This window comes from Manacus candei, unplaced genomic scaffold, assembly GCF_025592945.1.
Source record: "Manacus candei isolate 608988 ecotype Guabito, Panama unplaced genomic scaffold, ASM2559294v1 h1tg000015l, whole genome shotgun sequence".
Taxonomy (NCBI): Eukaryota; Metazoa; Chordata; class Aves; order Passeriformes; family Pipridae; genus Manacus; species Manacus candei.
The window spans coordinates 4520315-4543940 of NW_026138063.1; the positions used below are offsets into that span (position 1 = coordinate 4520315).

The 23626-nt window shown below is 41.9% G+C and overlaps 1 protein-coding gene across 2 annotated transcripts in view; it reads left to right on the top strand.

The window, feature by feature from the left end:
- The window catches only part of PRKCI (protein kinase C iota), a 32749-nt gene that overhangs the window by 3167 nt on the left and 5956 nt on the right, over positions 1-23626 (top strand). The window contains exons 2-13 of one of the 2 annotated variants that reach the window (XM_051781736.1): positions 2690-2811; positions 7156-7245; positions 15248-15298; positions 16466-16551; positions 17597-17737; positions 18548-18602; positions 19075-19133; positions 19592-19768; positions 20735-20832; positions 21794-21880; positions 22454-22589; positions 23112-23199. In XM_051781736.1, coding sequence (XP_051637696.1) covers positions 2690-2811; positions 7156-7245; positions 15248-15298; positions 16466-16551; positions 17597-17737; positions 18548-18602; positions 19075-19133; positions 19592-19768; positions 20735-20832; positions 21794-21880; positions 22454-22589; positions 23112-23199 — 1190 coding nt within the window. Of the gene's footprint in view, positions 1-2689; positions 2812-7155; positions 7246-15247; positions 15299-16465; positions 16552-17596; positions 17738-18547; positions 18603-19074; positions 19134-19591; positions 19769-20734; positions 20833-21793; positions 21881-22453; positions 22590-23111; positions 23200-23626 lie in introns of those variants that run through there. The other variant, XM_051781737.1, reaches the window with a different exon arrangement.

Consider the following 23626-nt stretch of genomic DNA (forward strand, 5'->3'; position numbering starts at 1 on the left):
AAATACTCCTGACAGTCCTCTCATGATACATGTTAAACTTGCTTCTTTTCTTAATTTTAATGTAGTTGCATGAGTGGGAAAAGAGGGGAGAAAAAAATTGAATTTTAATTGTAAAATCAAAATGTACCTCCATAAGGATTTCCATAAAATTAATTTTTAAAGGATTCTTGAGTTCTTGCATACTTTCTTTTTATTGTTCTTTGTCTTGAATGCTTTCTGACCAATTCTTAAGCACAATGTCTTGGGTTGTCTGTTGATGATCAAGGAGAGTGTTCAGCATAAGAAAGCTTTGGTCTAAGCCTATGGAGACACTTTCATCCCTTCTTGCTGTTTCAACACTGGTTTACTTTTGCAAAAGTACATTTTTTCCCGAAAAACTGATTGTGGGATCAGGTAGTTTGATACTTCAGACCTCCACAGGGGAAAGAAATGCTTTAAATGGTTGTGAGTGTCAGTGCCTGTCCCTTATGGTACAGAAATGACCCTGACACAGCAGAATTCCCCAGGAGTCCTGTGTGGCTTCATTTCAGTGGTCTGTAATTAGACATTATCAAAAGCCTTAATGACTGACCCAGGTGTGTGATAAATATATGGGTATGTAGATAATATGTGTAATGTATCTGTATTTCCACATACATAATATGGGATACATTAGGCTGTTTTGTAGATGTTGCTTGTGGAACCTTTTTTACACTTAATATAATCTTTTTCTTTTAATATTGCTCTGAGCTAGAGTTCTCTGAAACAGTGATCAGTGTTTGGTATAGCAGAGGAGATCTTCCAAATTATCTGGTAACTGTCTGATACATGTCCTGTTGGAGCTATTAAGATAGTAATCTAGAGGATTTGCTTAAATTCTAAAATAATTAAACTAGCCTTTATTTGAAGGACTAAAATGTGAATAAACAAAGGAATGGTAAACTTTAGCACCAAATCAGTGGCGCTGCCAAGTAAGCAGTGCCTTATTTCCTTCCCGGAAAAACAGGAAATACAGGTTAAGGCTTTGCCTCCCAACAGGGAGCTGCTCTGTGGGGGGTGCCCGTGTGTCTGTGACAGTAACACGCTGTCAGATCCACCTCCGTCAGGGACACAAACCTTGGAATTGGCTTCCCAGTTATTGCTGGTTTTAGGGAGGATGCAAAGGGAGACCTTTGTGTTGCACAGAAGAGTTTGCTGTGTAGGGTGGGCACAGTTGGGGCTTTCAAATGAAGCCTCCTTTGCCCCAAATTGCTGTATTGTGCCTAAATACTGGGCTCCAAATGTTTTGGTTTGCATCTTGTCTCATGTGGAAAGATGAGGAGCAATTCCTCAACCAAACCACGTAGCAACTTTTTGACTGCTTTATTCAGATTATTGAAGAGGTGTGGTGTCTATCCTGGACACCTCCATCCTATTTACTGGAGTCTTTCCTGCACCCGAACCAGCTGACCGTGCTTATAAATCCAGAAGCAGACTCGCTGTTCTTCTGGAGTGCTTAGAAACTGCTGCTTGATTTTATTCCTGCTGCTGAACGTGGAGGAGCCTCAGGCCAGCAGTTTGTTTATCGTGTGCTCTGCGCTCTGGAGCGTCGTTCCGGTTCCCTGACCATAACTGTTACATAAAGTCACCTCCTTGATCCCACTCTGCCCATGCACAAGGTGATTTAAAGACATTTAACTTGCTGCATATGTACACTTCATTCTGGTAGAAAGCTTGATGTGAATTTTGACCAGATAAAAACTTTCTCTGTTGCTTTGGTTATTTTTTTCCCCCCACCAAACAGTCCTGGGAGCTGGCACCCACTGATGCAAATCCAGCTAGCTGAGGTTTTTATGGGAAAATTAGTCTTGTAGCTCAGACACTGGGTTTAAATGAGGTGTTTGAGGAGGAGTGTGTTGTAAACAGCCTTCCACCTTCCTCTGAACTGTATCTCCTGACTCCTTTGTTTCAGGGACTGAACCCTGAGTCACCTGTTCCCCTTTAAGGCCAGACAATACCAACACAATTGGTCAGCATTTTATGCTAACATATTAAAAACAGGTTAACTCACTTTTAATCTCAATTATCACAGAAATACCCATTCTGCTTAACAGATAAATTTGAATTCTAAGTATATGGCTCTCTGTCAACCTTCCCTTCATAGAGTGAAGGTTTAAAGGCACTTCTTGTTTTAAAGGCACTTTCAATAATTGGAACATCCCCCCCAAATCTCCTAGAAAACCTGTTTAATATTTATCATTAATTTTTTATAACATCTACACAATCAGAAATTAGTCAGAGAAGATGTGTATGTTTTTACATTTTGATATCTAATAACAAAATAACTGTTACAGAGCAAGTAAAACCAAAAATATGTTATTAACATTATTCAAAACATTTGCAGCATTTCAGTCTTGAGTTTCCATTGGTGTAATATATCTGATTTCTCTGTGTGGCTAATATCTGCTGCAACTCACTTCATAGGTATTTGAGCATTAAATCTTAGTTTCTCTGAAGCAGATATCTGGAGGATTAAATGTCAAGTAATAAAAGTCACTTGGAGCCTGACTTTTCTATAGGAAGGGAACCTCAGTACTTCACTTTAACATTTTGGAGGGAGGCTGCATCAGGGGTGGGTTTTATATTGGTGGCATATGAACAGTGTTAGAGGTGATGGTCAAGTGCTACATTTTGCAGTGTAATTTCTCAAATCTGTTTTTCTCTTGCTCAGGGACATCATGATAACCTATTTTGAACCTTCCATCTCGTTTGAGGGACTGTGCAGTGAAGTTCGGGACATGTGCTCCTTCGACAACGAGCAGCTGTTCACCATGAAGTGGATTGATGAGGAAGGTAAATCAGTGCTCATCAATATGCTGCTCAACTTTCCAGCTTTTCTTTCCATCTTTTCCTTTCCCTCTGCCTTCTTATAAAGCACAGAAATAGTAAATCTGACTCCAAAGATAATGGTTATCCAGTGCCTTTAAGTAAATGTAGCTTAATGAAAAGGTGGTTGTTTCACACTGCTGAGTAACTTTCTCTCTTTTTAAACCAAGTAAGATCTCAGTGAATATCAAAATGTTAATTTAATGTTGGGATTTCTTATGAAGGGAACAGAAAGTACTCCCTTATACTGCTGAAGAAGACCATGATTCCCTTTACATCTTACATTTTTGAAAAACAGTTCGACCGACATTGAATTACACAAATAGCAGTATTTATCTAAAATATTGGTGCAACTTAATATATAGTTGAGTTCTATGTGTAACCAAAAACATTATATCTCGAGTGTTATCAGCTGTTACTTTAACAACCTGAAGTCTATTAACACATAACTTCTAATAAAACCTTTTCTAAATATTAAAAGGGAAATTACTTGTCTGAATGATGTATAGTTGCTTTTCATCAAAGTGCAATAATAACTTTAGCTGAGAACCTGTCATCTTTAGCACTTACAGTATCCATCTTAAAGTTTACCTTGGATGAAAAAAGTCTGGAGGCTGTTCTCCCTGTTCCTTAGCAGATGTCATCCAGTCGAGCTGTATGTGTACAGTATTTTTTTTTTTAAAGGTTATTTGTAGGTCCTATTTTCTCTGTGCCCCAGCAAAGACACATCTGGGTTATGGGATGGCTGTGGAGTTGTTTTAGCTGATGCAGTACATAAAGGGCTCCAGTGTGCAGTGATTTGTTGGCCGTGGTTGGTGTTTGCAGGCAGCCATCAGCATAAAAGGTGCTTATAGAACTGTTTCCTCCCTTTCAAAATTGGATGACTGCCAGTTTATTTGGAGCTGAAAGCTAAACATGGACCAGAGCTGATTTTTGGAAGAGCCCTGTAGGCAGGTGTGTTGAAGATTGTGTGGGTTTGGGAGTCTGAGCAGGGTAGGGGTTTTTATTTCCTCTCATTATACCACAGTTATTTACACCAGGCAGATGCAGTACAGTGAAATGAAGTGTTTATGACTATCATACAGCAGAGCTATTGGAGTTGAACATTTACTTCACAGTTAGCTGGCTATGTTGTTTTGTCATGAGGAGGACAATGGATTCCTCACTGCAGAGGAAGAGTCTGCAGTGTCTGTCATAGTAAGAAGTATATATTTTAATAAAAATTTTGTGCTGGTTCAATAATTTATTTGAAGTCACAGTTTGTTCTGTCTCAATTTCTGCTCTTTAATTAGACATAAGTTAAGAAAAAAGGAATGCTGCAGTTTGACTGAATTATATTCATATGTTCACAAAGGAATTAATTTTCATGAGCAAGCCGTGTTTGCTTTAATCATTGACTTACAGTTTAATGTCGGTGGAAAAAAGTTAATTTGGTGATGAGGAGTGTATTTAAAAAAATCCTTCTGTCTTTTTTGTGAGTAATTCTTGCATGAAAAATGCATGGCCTCTTGCCCAGACCCCTGCCTCCTCTCTCTCCACCACTCTGAAGTGTTTTCAGTAGATATTCTTTCTAGAAACCTGCTTTGCTTTCTTGGAAAATTCTTGTATCACATCCTCTTCACTAAAACTGAAGTTTGCTCTTTAATAGTAACGTGAGGAAATGTGTGTTGTGGGCTGGTTCGTGTTACACTCTTGCTCATGCTTTTTATAGTATAAGACAAGATAAGGGATCTAAGGCATCACTGCTTCCTGACTGAACTGTTCATGTGTGTGACTGAACTGGATTTACCTGGTCAGTAAGGCTTTTATTTGGCATATACTAAGTGTGGTTTTAGCCTTTGCAAGCTGAAAGCATCATGTGTAACTACTCCTGTGTCACAGAGGTAATGGCACACAAAGACAGATCTAATTTAGTTGAGTGGACTCACTTCCAAAATTCTCAGATGCTACTGGAAAATAGAATTAACTTGATTTGGTTTTAGACAAATTTCTATTTTATCTGTATATGGCTGATTCATCTTCCCTCTGTCTCCTGAAACATCCTGTGGGATGGGCACTGGCCTTGTGTGTGTTCTCAGTCTGTTGTTTCTTGCTGTATAACTCAAAAGTAAATATTTTCCTGTGTGTCCCAGCTGTCTTTGACTGCAATATTTGTACTGCTTGAACTTGTTGAAAGAGATGTCTATCAACTTCTGTTCCTGGTTTGCTTATTCTTGAGACCCTCTTTTGCTTCTGCCAAAAGGAAACACAAAGCTGTTTGTACAGATGTCAAAAACAAATGAAGAAAAACTGGTTTGTTGATTCCAATAGTGAGTCTGAGTCAATAAGTTGTTCCTTCTCTTCCCTGTGCTCTGCATGATGTAAGTTTGTGGAGTGGGTGGGCAGTGGGATGTTCAGGTTGGCCAGTTGTAGGGAAATGGATGGGAAATGATGGCAGGTGGCTTCAGAGTCTCATCTGAGGGATTATGATGTGCAGAAAACAATAAAGGCAGAACACTGCAAATGGACCATTTACATTTATTACTATTTTAGCAACAGAAAAGAATGGACAGAATCACAGAATGGCCTGGGTTGGAAGGGACCCTAAAGTTCATCCAGTTCTACCCCCTACCATGGGCAGGGACACCTTCCACTAGCCCAGGTTGCTCCAAGCCCTGTCCAACCTGGCCTTGGACACTTCCAGGGATGGGACATCCACAGCTTCTCTGGGTAACCTGTGCCAGGGCCTCACCACCCTCACAGGGAAGAACTTCCTCCTAATACCCAATTTAAACCTATTCTCTGTCAGTTGTCCTGTCATTCCAGGCCCTTGTAAATAGTCTCTCTCCATCTTTCTTATGAGCTCCTTCAGGTACTGGGAGGCCACAATAAGGTCACCCCAAAGCTTCTCTTTTCCAGACTGAACAATCCAAACTCTCTCAGCCTTTTCTCACAGCAGAGCTGCTCCAGCCCTCTGATCATCTTGGTGGCCTCCTTGGACTTGCTCCAACAGGTCCATGTCCTTCCTGTGCTGGGGGAAGAGACATTAGAAACAAATACATTATGATACATTAGAAACAAAACAAATTAACTGGAAAAACTTCTGTGGGGTGAGTTTAATAGTGAGCTTAAATAGTTAATAGACTGTTGCTCATTAACTTTCAAACCATGGTCTTGACCAAAGACTCAGAGCAGTAAAACCTCCAGAGTGGATCCAGTTCAGCTGAGATGGGAATTGTCCTGCCTTCTTCCAATTTACCACTTAAGGACATGAAAAGTAGCATTTCTTTTAAAAATTGGAAGTGTTATATGGCAGCAGACTTGCTCTGTGGGGTTTTGGCTAGAAAGAATCTTGTTCTGCTCATGTTGGAGTACAAGCAGGCAGAGATAAATCCCTTGTTCTTGCACAGAACATCTTGTGTAGGTGGAGAGAGGGGAAAAAATTGAACTAATAACTAGAAATATTTTCTTTCTTTGGGGCAGATGATTGAGATTCAACATTGTTTTAAAAATGTTTCAGTTGTAATTGTAGTATTATTTTGAAAAAGGCTTACTGTTTTAGGGGGACAGTTTTTTTATAATGTTACTAATTTGCATCAGACACCAAAGAAAACACAGTCTTGGCAGAGAAACTCTATCATCAAGTATTTGGCATGTAATTTAACCTGCACCATCTCAAATGGTTGACAAAACTGCAATTGTTTTATAAAAAAGAAACAAAACCAGCCAACCCACACTTTTTTTCCTGCCTTGGTGCCCTTTCTTTAAGGGATTTTATTTCAAAAAAGTGAGAGTGTGAAAGTATTAGTTAAAAATCAGAGAAATGGGATGTTGTGCTTAGATTATGTTATTTGTCAGAAGTTTTCATTGAGGTTTGAGGAGAGACTAGAGGTGTAACTGGTTTTGCACCTCTGGTTAAATTCTTGGCAGTGTTGAAGCAGCTGTGAAAATAGAATTGACTCCGTTCTAATTAAAAATCTGCTAAATAAAATGTAATCTCAGAAGGTTTTTAGGTGCTGGACCATAACCTGCACCCCCTGTACTGAGATGATCTATGACCATGCTTGTAGCAGACCAAACCAGTGATGTTTTGGGATGATGATCTGCTTGCCTCTTGGGAATATCCCATATTTTTATTTCCCCTGAAAGCATTCAATATGAATGTATTTTCAGATGTACTCTCTGAAGAGCGTTAAAAATAAATACTACCACAATTGAGAATGTTGTTCTGCTTTGTTACAATAATTATCTCAGAACCAACTGTGAGGGAACTGTGGAATGGTACAGAACAAATTGGGATGAGTGCTGTGTTGTTCTGTTATCTTTCCACAGGAGATCCATGTACAGTTTCTTCTCAGCTGGAGTTAGAAGAGGCCTTTCGGTTGTATGAACTAAACAAGGATTCAGAGCTTCTGATTCATGGTAAGGGGAAATTTGCTGTATTGCTGCTCATGTTTGTACCTGTGTGCTGGTTTAAAAGTTAACCAGCAGGGGGAATGAACCCAACTCAAAGGAGAGATTATAAGTCAGAATAACAATTTATTAAAATAATACAGTAAGTACAATAATACAAACAAACAATTGGTCTCAACCCACAAAACCCCAAATGTATAACCCAGTGCCCTGGGGCCTGAACAAAGTGGTGTTCCTTGGGCCCTGTTTGAGTCCAAAGTAAAGGGAGAGGGGAAGAACCTGCTGGTGGGAGAGCTGCTGCAGTCTGGCCAGAACTGGTGATCGCAGTCCAGTGGTGGTCTAAGTCTGGTTGAGAGCGATGAGATGCAGCCGTCCTCTGGATCCCACGAGTGGGTTGAAAAATGTTCCAAAACTCCAAGATTATATATCCTCCAGTTCAGGCAGGAATGCTTGGTACTCCCCTCAGGGCGGGGAGTTCACAAAGGGTGTGAGGACAGAAACATCCTTCTATCTCACAGGCCTCTTAACACCTAGTTTATAGCCTGAGGAGTCAGGCTCTATGGGTAGAGGGTGCGAATAGTCTATTGACAACAATAGTCTAGTTTCTGGGAAATGACATGGAAGGCTATAGAATACAGTTTTGGGTTACACCCACCATGATGAACTGATCTCAGCTGTCCTAACTAGGACATTATCCACCCCTTATTCTATGCCATCCATGTCATGCCCAAATTAACCCCCTTTAAAAACTATATCCCTTTAAAACTATATACATCTATCTATCCATCTATCTATATATATATATACAATGAAACATTACAGACCATTCTCACTCAAAATTAGGTCCCCTTGTGGTACACAACGTGTCTCCCCATCTTTTTGCATTACCCACCACGTGGAACCAGGTCCCTGAGCAAAAACAATCCCTCGGATGGGTTTGCCTTTGCTTGAGGTGGGACTAATCCAAACAGTCTTCCCTAACATTCCTCTCATATGTACCACGGGGACTTTATCTCCATCTACAGTATGCAAAAGTTCTGATTGGGCAGGGCCAGCTCGATTGATGGAACCCCGGGTGTTGACCAACCAGGTGGCCTTTGCTAAATGCAGCTCCCAGTGTTTGAGAGTCTCCCCACACAGTGCCTTCAGAGTGGTTTTCAGCAGTCCGTTGCACCGCTCAACTTTTCCAGCAGCTGGTGCATGGTAGGGGATATGATACACCCACTCAATGCCGTGCTCTTTGGCCCAGGTGTCTACAAGGCCATTCTTGAAATGGGTCCCATTATCAGACTCAATTCTCTCCGGGGTGCCGTGTCGCCACAGGACTTGTTTTTCAAGGCCCAGGATGGTATTCCGGGCAGTGGCATGAGGCACGGGGTATGTCTCCAACCATCCAGTGCTTCCTTCTACCATGGTCAGTACGTAGTGCTTGCCTTGGCGGGTTTTGGGGAGCGTGATGTAGTCAACTTGCCAGGCTTCCCCATACCTGTACTTTGACCACCGTCCACCATACCATAGAGGCTTCACCCGCTTGGCCTGCTTGATGGCAGCACATGTCTCACAGTCATGGATGACCTGTGAGACAATGTCCTTGGTTAAGTCCACCCCTCGGTCACGAGCCCATCTGTATGTTGCATCTCTCCCCTGGTGACCGGAGGCGTCATGGGCCCATCGAGCCAGAAATAATTCTCCTTTGTGCTGCCAATCCAGATCTACCTGAGAGACTTTAATCCTGGCAGCTCGGTCCGCCTGCTCGTTGTTACGATGCTCCTCATTAGCCCGTTTCTTGCCTACATGAGCGTCTACGTGACGGACCTTCACACTCAGCTTCTCTACCCGACCAGCGATGTCCTGCCACATCTCCGCCGCCCAGATGGGTTTCCCTTGGCGCTGCCAGTTGGCCTTTTTCCATCTTTCCAACCATCCCCACAGAGCATTGGCCACCATCCATGAGTCAGTGTAGAGATAGAGTCTTGGCCACTTCTCTCGTTCAGCTATATCCAAAGCCAACTGAACGGCTTTAAGCTCTGCAAACTGACTTGACCCACCTTGTCCTTCAGTCGCTTCTGCAACTCGCCGTGTGGGACTCCATACAGCTGCCTTCCATTTTCGGTTTGTCCCTACAATGCGGCAGGAGCCATCCGTGAAGAGCACATATCGCCTTTCATCTGCGGGTAGCTTGTCATATGGTGGGGCCTCCTCAGCCCGTGTCACCTTCTCCTCCTCTTCTTCAGAGGATAGTCCAAAACTCTCACCTTCGGGCCAATTGGTGATAATTTCCAGAATCCCAGGGCGATTAGGATTCCCTATCCGGGTTCGCTGCGTGATCAGAGCGATCCACTTACTCCATGTGGCATCGGTGGCATGATGTGTGGAAGGAACTCTTCCCTTGAACATCCAGCCCAGCACTGGTAGTCGGGGTGCCAGGAGGAGCTGCGCTTCGGTGCCGATTACTTCTGAGGCAGCTCGAACTCCTTCATAGGCAGCCAGGATCTCTTTCTCAGTTGGTGTATAGCTGGCTTCAGATCCTTTGTATCCCCGACTCCAGAATCCCAGCGGTCGTCCTCGGGTCTCCCCAGGCACTTTCTGCCAGAGGCTCCAAGAAGGGCCATTCTCCCCGGCTGCGGTGTAGAGCACGTTCTTCACATCCTGTCCTGTCCTTACTGGCCCAAGGGCTACTGCATGGGCAATCTCCTGTTTAATTTGTTCAAAGGCTTGTTGTTGTTCGGGGCCCCACTGGAAATCATTTTTCTTTCGTGTCACAAGGTAGAGAGGGCTTACAATCTGACTATACTCGGGGATATGCATCCTCCAAAAGCCCACAGCGCCTAGGAAAGCCTGTGTTTCCTTCTTGCTGGTTGGTGGGGACATGGCTGCTATTTTGTTAATCACCTCCATTGGAATTAGACGGCGTCCATCTTGCCACTTCACTCCTAGGAACTGAATTTCCTGAGCAGGTCCCTTGACCTTACTCCGTTTAATGGCAAAACCGGCTCTTAGGAGAATCTGGATTATCTTCTCTCCTTTCTCGAAGACTTCGCCCGCTGTGTTCCCCCATACAATGATGTCATCAATGTACTGTAGGTGCTCTGGAGCCTCACCCTTTTCCAGTGCGGTCTGGATCAGTCCATGGCAAATGCTGGGACTGTGTTTCCACCCCTGAGGCAGTCGATTCCAGGTGTATTGCACACCTCTCCAAGTGAAAGCAAATTGTGGTCTGCACTCCGCTGCCAAAGGAATGGAGAAAAAGGCATTGGCTATGTCAATGGTGGCATACCACTTGGCTTCCTTGGACTCCAGCTCGTACTGGAGCTCCAGCATGTCCGGCACAGCAGCACTCAGGGGTGGTGTGACTTCATTGAGTCCACGGTAATCCACCGTCAGCCTCCACTCTCCGCTGGACTTACGCACTGGCCATATAGGGCTATTAAAGGGTGAACGAGTCTTGCTGACCACCCCCTGGGTCTCCAGTTCGCGGATCATCTTATGTATAGGGGTCACAGAGTCTCGGTCGGTGCGGTATTGCCGACGGTGCACTGTTGCTGTGGCTATCGGTACCAATTGTTCTTCAACCTTCAGCAGTCCCACAGCAGAGGGGTCCTCTGAGAGACCAGGCAAGGTGTTCAACTGTCTGATTTCCTCCGTCTCCACAGCAGCTATGCCAAAAGCCCAACGAAGTCCTTTTGGGTCTTTGAAATACCCACTCCTCAGGTAATCTATGCCAAGGATACACGGGGCCTCTGGACCAGTCACGATGGGGTGTCTGTGCCATTCCTTCCCAGTCAGGCTCACTTCAGCTTCCAGTACAGTCAGCTGTTGGGATCCCCCTGTCACCCCAGAAATAGAGATGGATTCTGCCCCTACGTATCTTGATGGCATTAATGTACATTGTGCGCCAGTGTCCACTAAAGCCTTATATCTTTGTGGCTCTGATGTGCCAGGCCACCGAATCCACACAGTCCAATAGACTCGATTGTCCCTCTCCTCTACCTGGCTAGAGGCAGGGCACCCCTAGTCCTGGTCATGGTACTCATTGTGCTCTTCTTGTGGGTATGACCTGGAGGTCCCTTCAAGAGGATCAGACGTATCATCATTCCTGTACCGTCTGGAGTCTTGCCCACGAGAGACTGGAGCAACGTTTACCCTTGAAGAGTTCTTTATGGTATTTGTTCCTCTTTTCAGTTCACGTACCCGGGCTGCTAAGGAAGAGGTGGGTTTCCCATCCCACTTCCTCATATCTTCTCCATGCTCACGGAGGTAAAACCATAGATCGCCACGTGGAGTGTACCTTCTCTCCTTAGCTGGGGGACGCTGGCTCCTGATAGCAGAGACTCTTGTTCGTCCTGGCGAGATATGGAAAATCCCTTCCTTAATTTCTTCTCTTAGCTTCTGGTGTCCCTCTTCAATTTTCTCTTCTAGGCTTCGGACGTGTTCAGCCAGTTTGGTTTCCACAGATGAGACGTGGGCTCGTAATGGGGCGGTGACAGTGTCTTCATAAATCCTGAGTTTGCTAACCAATGCTCCCACCTTGTCCTCTCCCTCCCTCCATTGCAGCGTTGCTAAGTAGCGGGAATACATTTCTGGCCCGAGTCGTGCAAACTTTAACCACATTTGGGAGGTGCACTGTACGCCATCTGGACTCTTAGGGAATCTTTCATCCTCTGAAAAGATTATCTCCAGTACAGCTAACTCCCTTAAGCACCGGATACCTTGTTCCATCGTGTTCCACTGTCCTTGCTGTACGTGGAGGTCCTCCTTGCAAAGGTATCTCTCCCTCACACTGGACAACAGTCGCCGCCAGAGGCTGAGAGTTTCCTGCCTCCTTCCAATCCCCTGATCAATGACTACATCTCGAGACAGGGATCCCAGCTGTCTGGCTTCACTCCCATCTAGGATCGTATCGTTAGCTGCGGCATCCCAGATTCGGAGCAGCCAGGTCAGAATGGACTCATTTGCCTGTCGTGTGAACTCTCTCCGGAGCTCACGTAGCTCACCCAGGGACAGGGACCGAGTGATTATTTCTGGCTCTGTCTCCTCCGGTGGATGTGAAGGTCCCGCCTCTTCGTCATCATTTGCTATGCGAACTGATTTAGTCTTTGATTTCCTTTTCTGGACAGGGGCGACTGCTATTGGTTTTGCTTGTTCTTCTGGCTCCTCGATGGTTTGTGTGGACACGGTGCTGGTTGGTTCATTTCTTTCTCCCTCTGACTCAGCTGTGGTTTGGGTGGACGTGGTGTCTGCGGATTTGGTCCTTCTCTCCTCCCCCTGACAGTGCTGTATCATGTCAAGCAGTGCCCGGTAGGCAGTGGCCAGGGCCCAGCAGGTTGCTGTGAGCTGGCCATCTCTGGAGCTGCCAGAGCATTTTTCCTTCACCAGTCTTATCATGCTAACAGGATCCTGCAGTTGTTCAGGGGTGAATTTCCAGATCATTGGAGGAGAAAACTTTTCCAAATACTGGCTGATGTCCTCCCACTTCCCGTGCCACTCAGCATTATCTGCTCCCAGGGCAGGTGTCCAACCAACCTCCCTAAAAGGCACTTTTCTGACCCTAAACATGGTGTACACAGTACAGAGCAGACAGAGCAACACTAACAATAACATTATGCTGTCCTTAACATCAAAAGGGAACTCAATATTTTCAAAAACTGTTTTAGCAGGTCTGAAGGGGAAGAAGGAGGTGGGAGGCTGGAAACCATCCACCCCTGTTCCCCCAAAAAGCTGGGTACGATTTTTAATGAGGCCCCAGAGGTAGCAACCCAAACCAGGACAGGCAAACAGGACTGAATACACATTTACAATGAAACTCATTGCTTCTGATGTTAGAATGACATAAACATAATATACTAATAAAGCAATTTGGATCCCTCTCCCTGGTCTTAAAGAGAGCATCAGAACAGGCAAATAATACGCCATCTGTGGAAATATGAACAGGCTCAAATACAACATCCATGTGAGTGCATCAAACAACATGGTGATCAGGGAGTTTCTATATTCAAATAGACAAATGCTTCAAATGAAATTGTGATTCTGACTTCTCTCTCTCTGCCCCACGTTGGGCGCCAAAATGTGCTGGTTTAAAAGTTAACCAGCAGGGGGAATGAACCCAACTCAAAGGAGAGATTATAAGTCAGAATAACAATTTATTAAAATAATACAGTAAGTACAATAATACAAACAAACAATTGGTCTCAACCCACAAAACCCCAAATGTATAACCCAGTGCCCTGGGGCCTGAACAAAGTGGTGTTCCTTGGGCCCTGTTTGAGTCCAAAGTAAAGGGAGAGGGGAAGAACCTGCTGGTGGGAGAGCTGCTGCAGTCTGGCCAGAACTGGTGATCGCAGTCCAGTGGTGGTCTAAGTCTGGTTGAGAGCGATGAGATGCAGCCGTCCTCTGGATCCCACGAGTGGGTTGAAAAATGTTCCAAAACTCCAAGATTATATATCCTCCAGTTCAGGCAGGAATGCTTGGTACTCCCCTCAGGGCGGGGAGTTCACAAAGGGTGTGAGGACAGAAACATCCTTCTATCTCACAGGCCTCTTAACACCTAGTTTATAGCCTGAGGAGTCAGGCTCTATGGGTAGAGGGTGCGAATAGTCTATTGACAACAATAGTCTAGTTTCTGGGAAATGACATGGAAGGCTATAGAATACAGTTTTGGGTTACACCCACCATGATGAACTGATCTCAGCTGTCCTAACTAGGACAACCTGTGAAGAGTGGAATTCTGACCTTGCATTATCTGTGCCTTTTGCACGTCCTCCTTGGTTAAAGCCTGTGGTGGAATTGTGTCAGGGGGATGCTGATGACCTTGCACTGTGATTTTAGCTGTTCTTTATTAAATTAAGGGGGGGAAAATAATCTGCTGGTAGTTTATTGATGAAGGACAATCTTCCTGACAGACTTCAAGGTCTCTTCATTCATTCAGCCTAAGTGCCTGCATACACTTGCTGGCAGTGAATGGGAAAAGGGATGCAGTTTGTTTGTTTGTTTTATTTATTAAATTTATTTACTATCCTGCACTTTGTTATTGATGAGTGGTTTAGAGCAGCATCTATATTAGGAAAAAAGTTAATAAGCTCCACTTGTGATGCCAGATGAGTCAAAAGTTTGGCTTTTCTAAAACTAAATACTTCAGTTTTAAACCCAATACCAGTTTTAAATCCAATAATATCGTGCCCCTGTTTGATGTGGAATTGTTCAATTTTTATTTTTCAGGGTTATATGCCTATTTTGGCAGCTTCTGCAAAGTATTTTTCTTGTTATTTGTAAGTTTTTGCAAGTAGAATGTTGGTTTACCAGACTAGAGCAGAAGAGCAGGGGATCATTGTGAAGTATTGTTGTGTTACATTACAGTGTCTTAACATGCTCCTGCTCTTAAAAGGGTGCAAAAAATCTAGTTCACCATCAGCCCATTTGGAAGGAAGAGGAAGCTTTTCGGCTTCCCACAGGGAGTTTTAAAATGTGGAAGAAGAATGTAATCTGTTTGTAGGTGTATTTCACTGGGTTTCTGTATATTACTTCACTTTTTGATCTGCCCTTTCTCCACTTATTTTGGTATTTGATAAGCTTCTGATTAAACTGGCACCAGGGCTGTCTCTCTGCAGTTATACTTCTCTTTGACAGTTCTGAAGCTGAATAAATTGTAAAAAATGGGTAGTGTTACTAAAGCTAAATAAACTGGAGAAAAAAAGACTTATATTGTCAACATCATATGTAGCTGTTGGGACACTGTCATATAATACATTTATAGCATTTGGAAATCTTGACCAACTGTGAAGATGGGTCACATGAGAAACCAGAATCATTATTTTTTTCTGGTTACTTTCTTTAGGAAATAACTTCATTTATTTTGCTTTTTGCTCGTATTTCTCATGTATGTAGGTTTTGTTGAAATGCAGTCAGTGTTGTCCTCCCATATGGCTGAATGCCTTTCAGGAGTGTTGTATTTAACCCGAAGATTTATTTTCTGTCTGAAATAAAAATTCCTCAGAAGTTACTGTCTTTGTTGCAGTGTTTCCTTGTGTACCAGAGCGGCCTGGCATGCCTTGTCCAGGAGAAGACAGTAAGTGGGCATTTTATTTGAGAAGTACAGAAAACCAGTTCAGATTTCCTGTTTTAGCAGATTCTGATATTCTATGATTTGGCATCCCACACTTATGAATATTAATAATGCAAATCTGTATAAATTAAATATTGAAAAGGAATAGAAAGTCTTGCTAAACTTAATGTTGTTTGTCACTTCTGACTCATTGTTAATAAGCATTTCACATTCCTGTTAACTATCCATGTCACTCTGCTTTCCTTGCTTTTGCCTTTTCTATCGTGACAGTTTTTTATCCTATTCCTGTCTTTTTGGGAGTTGACAGATTGCTGGGTGACAAATGTAAGGCTTGTAACCAGTGGTAACCAGTGGTAATGACTTGTGTCACCATTTACAGATCTGTGATTAATTGATTTAAAATGGATCTTTAGGTACTATCAGGAGGATTCTCTGAAAACCCCTAAGTTACGTTAGCTGATGTTCTAGGCATTAGAGGGGTAATTTCCCCTCAGTCTTAAAGTTTTATAAAAGAGTGTGTATATGTTATGCACACTCACATCTGTCAGCTTGGTGTCCAAGTCTCTGACAAATGCAAATGTGCAGTTAACTTGGGCAGAATGTCTGAAAAAAATGAGGTTGCAGGCTGAATCAGAAAGAGATTTGCAGCTCAGTGTGGTTTTGTATATCTTAGTTTTCAGTTTTGTTTCCTGATATGCCTCAAGTAAGGAAAAATAAAAGTAATAATTAAAAAAAAATAAACCAAGCAAACAGTGTCAGCTTTGGATCTAAAACACTGGAGTATTTGTCAAGTCATCATATAAATCAGGACATGCTCCCAAAATTCACATCCCTTCCTCCTTCCCCTTCTCCCACAGCTCCTCCCTAAGTTTAGGTAAGGCAGGTGCATACTTTGCACACCAGTGTTTGTATTGTTTGGACAGCTTTCCTTCTCTTGACTCACTGTTCCTTTTAATTCTGGAAAATCAAAATCAACTGCATTGATTGGGATATTCTATTTCAAATTTTTCCAAAACTTCAAAAGATACTTGGAACGTTCCTCTGTCTTCCTGTAAGGTGCAGGAGTGAAACTTTACTCTGCAAATCCCTCTACACAGAAAGGTCCATGAGCAGCTGTTGTAGTTCTGTGTTTGTATTTGTATGGAGATAATCCTGTGTTTTTCCTCTTAGAATCCATTTATCGCCGAGGCGCCCGCCGGTGGCGAAAGCTCTATTGTGCAAATGGTCACACTTTCCAAGCCAAACGATTTAACAGGGTGAGACTCTTGTTGGGTACTTAAAGCCATGATACAGGGATGTCTTACTTTCCTAACGATGATGTCACTGCCTTGAAAAGTTGTAAGGTAGTTTTATTCTCATTTTTGTTGTTTGTCTGTAGGCTTTTGGTAACCCTGTACTTTCAGGAAACTTAATATTAAATTATCAGGACCTTTAAAATAGAAAAACATAAATTGGTTGCAATTTTCTTTACATATACTTTGAAACCATGATATCAATCATATAAAAGCTCCTGTGTTCCCTTAAAATCTTCCCAGAGGGCAAACTGAGATGCTGGCATTAGATGTCTGTGAGCTGGAAGTGCATTTTCAGTTCTCTAAGTTCTGGGGGTAAAAAGGTCTGAAGTTGCTTATGATGCATAGACTTTTCTTTTGTTACTTTGGAGAAACATCTCAGTTTTCTCCTTTAAAACTGCCTGCTTCTGGTGCCATGTAATCGACTGAAAATAACAAACCATTTGGAATATTTTCAAGAAGCAGTGGTCAAATATAATTAGTGAAGGACCCAGAAGGCTGTCTGCTGTATTCAGAAAAAGACACAGCAGAAAACAAACCCAAAATATTTGAAAAAGTCAGGTCCCTTGACAGCTTCAATGATCTTTCCTTCTTCTCTAAGCTTAGTGTATTGTGTGCTTAATGCTTGAGATTGTCTCCACTAAACTTCATCTTGAGCATCCTCATATCTAACTTTGGCTTTTTTTTTGTTTTGTTTTTTGACCTCATGCAGGTCAGAGGCTGTCAAGGCACCATAGTTTAATCACTTGCCACTCTTGCCTCTGTAGGCACCCTGTTTTCGTGGATCTTTAGAGTTGTGTTGTGACTGTCAGTGAGTTGTGATCTTCCCATTCCCGTTGTCTGGTGGTTTAATGTGTTGAAGCTTTCGCTCTCCTGCCTTCCTCTGTTAAGGACTCCTATGCACAGAGAGATGAGATACACAGCAAATGAGCTTGGTTACTGAAAATGTGGCTGGGTGGTTTTTATGGTTTAGTTTTGCTCTTTAATCAGGGTTGGTTTATGATTGCAGAGAGCTCACTGTGCCATCTGCACTGACCGGATATGGGGCCTGGGGCGCCAGGGCTACAAGTGCATCAACTGCAAACTCCTGGTCCACAAGAAGTGTCACAAGCTTGTCAGCAGTGATTGTGGCCGTCACACACTACAGCCAGTAAGTAAAAATTACCCAAGAGGTTGTCTTGAAAAAGCAACATCCAACCAATCAAACAAACAAAAGATTTTTGGTTTTCCGACTGCAGCCTGCAAATGATCACAGTAGATGAAACATCATTTTTTATGGTTAATGTGACTTTTGCAAGAAAATTTGGCATTCACTGAGCAGAATTAGTAGCAAGACAGGAGTCTGGTTTTCACATCTGTGTCAAGTATAAGCATACAAGTGACATTTATCTCATCCTTCACGATATCATTACATAGCACATTATTTTACATCTTCAAAGTGAAGTACAGGTAAAATAAATTCTCTAACTGTCAGTTAGATTGTTGGATTATTTCCAATTTACAGAAAAGGAAGATGAAGTGTAGAAGACTTAACTTTTCTCCCAAGGAGTTTCAATCATCCTTAGTTCTTAAGTCACCAGAAAATTTTATTACTGCTTCTGGTTTAATAGAGCAGACAGCTACAAGTCTACATTTTGTGAATTCTTTTGACAAATATATGTACTGCTGAAGTACTTAAGTTTTTCTCACTTCTCATCTGCTATCCTTCTGTCCTATGTTGTACTGAGTCGTCACTTCAACAGCTTCTGGAAATGTCGTAACTTCCAGAAAATAGGGAAAATAAGGACTGCAGTTGGGTTTTTTTGTTGTTTAAGGGTTAGAGCCATAATTATATTGACTAGTCAAGTTAAAAAGTAGCTAGATTGTATTCCTTAGGGATCAGTAATTTCATTTATTGACTCTAAAATAATGCTTCTCACACTTGGACAGTTTATTACAAGAATTCTGTGCATATTTGCAGGAGCCAATAATGCCTATGGATCCATCATCAGTGCATTCAGATAATGTAGAATCAGGTAACGTCAGTAATTTTATTTCTTTAAATTATTGCAACCTGCTGAAACATGAACTTTGAAGTAAAATTATTTTAAAAACCCTTCTTTACTTTTTCATAGAATAAGAAAAGTAAGACAGCTTCTTAATAATCAGGGGGATGTAAATATAAAAATTCCAGTTTTTCATATCAGTTTAAGAAACTTGACTAAAACCAGAGAATTTAGGCTGGCAGTTACATTTTTCCATCAGTAAGCTTTAAATACCCTGATCAAGCAAAAAAAACAACCCTTACCAGCATCAGCAGAGTTTCTACTGGAGTGGTAACCAAACAGTTTATTCTTCTGGCAGTCAGAGTGATGGTTCTAACTCAAACCCATCAGTTGAATACTTGCCATAGATGCATTTAAATTGTGTATCTGAGTGTGGAAGTCTTAGGGCAAAAGAAAATACTTTTGTGCTGCATTGGTCTAATAATTCTTCTTTCACCTCTAGTGATTCCGTACAATCCCTCGAGTCATGAGAGCTTGGACCATGTTGGTGAAGAAAAAGAGGTAAAATAGCTTAACCAGGCTAACTGTGTGCATGGAATATCTCAAGCTGGAAGGGATCCATGAGGATCCTCAGAGATCTTAAAGCCTGTATGTCCCTCAGTTTGTAGATTTTGGTAATCTGATTTGTCACAAACTGAAAATGAGCACATAAGGCACATTTGGGTTGCTCACTCAGGTGTGTGCACGTATGGCTTGCTCACTCTTTTGTTTTGAACCTTCACTTGATTTAGAAAGTATTCCAAATTCCTCCAGTCCGGTTTGTTTCTTAGCTACCTCCTCTCCTCTGCCTCCTTTTTTTCCCCTCACATTCCTTTCCAGGACAGTGCAGTTTTAAGAATAACAACTGTTAATTGAATTACTTGTTTATATTAATTTTACTCTTCTGTTCGAAATGCCGATTTCTGCAGTTGCTCACATTGGCAAGCTGCTTCCCCATTCCCAAGTGTCTTTATCCACAGGCAATGAGCATCAGGGAAAGCGGCAAAGCTTCCTCCAGCCTGGGCCTTCAGGATTTTGACTTGCTCCGAGTCATTGGAAGAGGCAGCTACGCCAAAGTGCTGCTGGTCCGACTGAAGAAAACCGAGCGCATTTACGCCATGAAAGTGGTGAAAAAAGAGCTCGTCAACGATGATGAGGTGGGCAGGGGGGTTGTCAGTGAATTGGGCAGCTCTTCCCAAGAGCTCCAGTATCCCCCACGAGGTGGGAGCCAGGCTGTGGGCTGCAGCACTCATGGAAAATTAAACATGTACTATTATACTGCACTATAGAAGGTAAACAAGGCAGGTAACAGATTTTGGGATCTTCACTGCCAGGCTGGTGGCTCCCAGCCACCCTCCTGTGCCTGTGGTTCTGTCATGGGCCTCATGATTTCTGCTCTCAGTGTCTCCTTCCATACTCAGCACAGTCTGCAGCAGCACTCCTGCAGAATTGAAGTGAATAAGCCAGGATTGATTCCTTATTTTGGAGCAGTATTCTATATCACTCCTCTTATGTTGGTTTGCTGGGCTGAAATGAAGTGGGTGGAGTCTGATTTTCTTATGTTCAAGTCTGGGGGTTTTTTGTCACGAAGGAATCTCCCAATATTATTTATTTGAATTGCTGTTTAAATCAGACCTCTGTCTTAACAATTTTTGTACCATGCACAGTGATGAGTGAAAACTTGTCAGCAACTGCAGTGTTAAACTGCTGAAAACCTCCTGTTAGTGAGGATTTCCTTGGGTTTCTTTAGGCTACTCTGAAAAGATTTGAGTGACTGTGACTTGCTGTCCAAGAGGTTTTACATTTATTTCTCAGTCTACCATTAATTTCTGCTCCACCTCTTGGTGCTACTTTACATTTGTCTGCACCAGTTTATCTTTGATAGATGTTTTCATTCACAAGTGTGGTTACACAATGAGGTTAAAAGTACAGGATGTTCAGGAAAAAAATGGAATATACTGTATTGTATTGCTTCACATTGCAGAACTATGTAATATTTAATTTCTTGCAAGTAAAATAAGGGCAGCAAAGCACTTGGAAGTCTTTCTGCTAATTGTCATTAATACTTGATGTAAGAAGTGCAACAGTCCTTTTTCTGAATGTCACTTTTCTTCAATAAACAGGATATTGATTGGGTTCAGACAGAGAAACACGTCTTTGAACAGGCTTCAAACCATCCCTTTCTGGTTGGACTGCACTCTTGCTTTCAGACAGAAAGCAGGTAAAGGTCATAAGATAATAAGAAGATAGTCTTATAAAAAAAAAAATCATCCTGTTAGGCACCTCAAAGGCCTATTTAAAGCATAAGGTGGTAGGTAGGTAGCAAAAGTCAATGTTTTGTAAATCATTGTAGCATTTTATGAGCCAAATCCCGTGTTCATCTAAGGTTTTCAGATGGGAAAGATGCAAAAGAATATAAAGTACTGTTAGGTGTGATGCAAAGATTTCTGGACAGAAAGAGAAGTGCAGCTAGTGGGAAAAAAGGCTTGAGAGTATGAGATATAAGGGACCTTGAAATGGGAGGGGAAGAGCAAGAGGAAAATCATAAGTTTAAACAATAAGGAAATTGGTCTCAAACTTGCCTGGATTCTCTGAAGATGAATCTCCGGGCAAGACTCAGAAAATAGAATCTGAATTTTTAAAAGGAAAGCACAAGTAATAGAGACGAAAATGATTGTTTTCCTACTCTATACAGTAATAACTTTAAGTACCTATAAAATACAGTTATTGTATATTTAAATAATACTCTTGCTGTTTTGTAAAGGTGACAAGCTAGGGGAGGGAATTGAGAAGAAAGTATTAACCACAAACAAAGGAGATTAAAGGGATCAGGAATGAAAATCAGTTTGGGTTTTTTTCCTGATTTGTGCATAGAAACTGATGTACATCTATTTATGTAGTCACAGATATAATAATGACAAGCACTAGCTCTAATCTAGGAGTATGGAAAGGTTTACCTACTTTCTTTTAGCAATAAAGGAATTACCTAGAGAAACTTAGTATACTTTTATATTATATTTAACACTGGAAATTTATTCAAAAGGAGGGGAAGTGGTTAAACCAGCCATATTAGCAGAGAGGTGGGAGGAATGGAATTGGCATTCACTGATACCAGACCTGTAGCATCTCAAACCCCTTTCAGCCATGTGCACAATCACTTGTAACAATCCTGTGTGTTCCAGGTTATTCTTTGTTATAGAATATGTGAATGGAGGAGACCTGATGTTCCATATGCAGAGGCAGAGGAAGCTGCCAGAGGAGCATGCCAGGTGTGTCTCATTCCAGATTTCTTGCATCAAAACAGTGCAGAGATTATGAGGATGAGCCAGCAAATCCTCTCCAGATGTTAAGGATTTAAGCAATGTGGAACTGCATCCTCATTTTGGTGCTGCAAGCCTCTGTACTTTCATTTCAAGGAGGAACTGTAGTAGGAATCCCTTAGGTGTTGTTTGTGTTGGCATTACCCTGTATGACTTGAGTGTGTTTTTTTTTTTTTTTTCTAGAAAAACAGTTCTGTGGTATTTTTTTACATGTCTAAATCAATGTGTTTCTCTTACAACAACCACTACCAGCTGTCCAGGCAAATGCTGAGTTCTTGGTGCATATGTTTAATCTCAGATGGTGAGATGAAAGGGATGATTGCAGTAGTCATTAATATTAATTAAAAACAAATTTTGAAGTGGATAGAAACATTTGGATGATTATAAACAACTTGCCACTTCTCTGTGGAAAAATAATAGAATACATGGGATTATGCTTCAAAACTATTATACTACCAAGACTTGTGTTATTGTGGGTTGGGTTTTGATCACTTGAGCAATCAATATCTCTTTCTACATCAGGTTTTATTCTGCTGAAATCAGTCTGGCATTGAACTATTTACATGAACGAGGGATAATCTACAGGGATTTAAAACTGGATAATGTGCTGCTAGATTCTGAAGGGCATATCAAACTCACAGATTATGGCATGTGCAAGGTAAGCTTTATTTTCTTGCTAACCAGGAAAATCAACAATTAAGAAGTTGTCATAAATTAAAAGGTGCAGAGACTTAAAAATGTGAAATGTCAAGGTATAGATTTGGACACAGGGCTCATGAGCTGTTTACTCATTTCACTTCCACGCATGGAGAAAAGACAAATGCCAAAGTGCACAGACTACAAGTGTAGGTACTCTTTGTGTTTTTATAAAGCTGCTGGATCAACTTGCCTGGGAGGGATTGACTGAACAGTCAGGGCAGCTGGATTTCAAACAGAGCAAGAGGCCAAAATGTGTCAGTCCCGCTTGGTTCTGTTTGGATCCTGTGACTCTGCCCATTTCCTCTGGAAAAACTTTTGTCACTACAAAGGCTCTGGAGCACAAGTTTGACTTTGCCATGGAATTGCTGTTATGCTGGTTATTAAGGACACTTAAATGAACTCAAAATTAACTTCTTAACAGAGAGGGAGTGTGGGATCTTTGGTTAACTGTAAAGTATTTTCTTCCCGTCTCTTCTCAAAGGAGGGTCTGAGGCCTGGTGACACAACCAGCACATTCTGTGGGACTCCAAACTATATTGCACCTGAAATTCTCCGGGGAGAGGATTATGGTAAATGGAATTTTTTTGGTGCTACTTCATAACTTCCACCTTGTCTCTTACTTCTTACGTGAGTTGCTTAGCAGTAGAAAGTCTAAATCTCCATTAGAAGTCTTAATTCATCATCCTGTCTGAAAAAGTAAATAAAGCCTTCAAAGGAAGAGCAGAAAACATCACACAAAGCAAATGAGAGACTCTGCCTTCCCTGTTTTAAATTCTTTTTGCCAGTCTTGAAGAATAGCTTGAGTCTTTCAAATTTATTATTGTTTATAACTATTTTAGATACTACTAATGATATACTTACAGTCTGGAATTGTTTGGCTTTGGAGCTTTACATTTGGCAGCAGTGATAGATTAGATACAAATGCATTGCAAAGGGCCTAGCTAGTAGATGTTTATGTATTTTTTTTTAATCTAGTATTTTATTTCAGTCAAATGT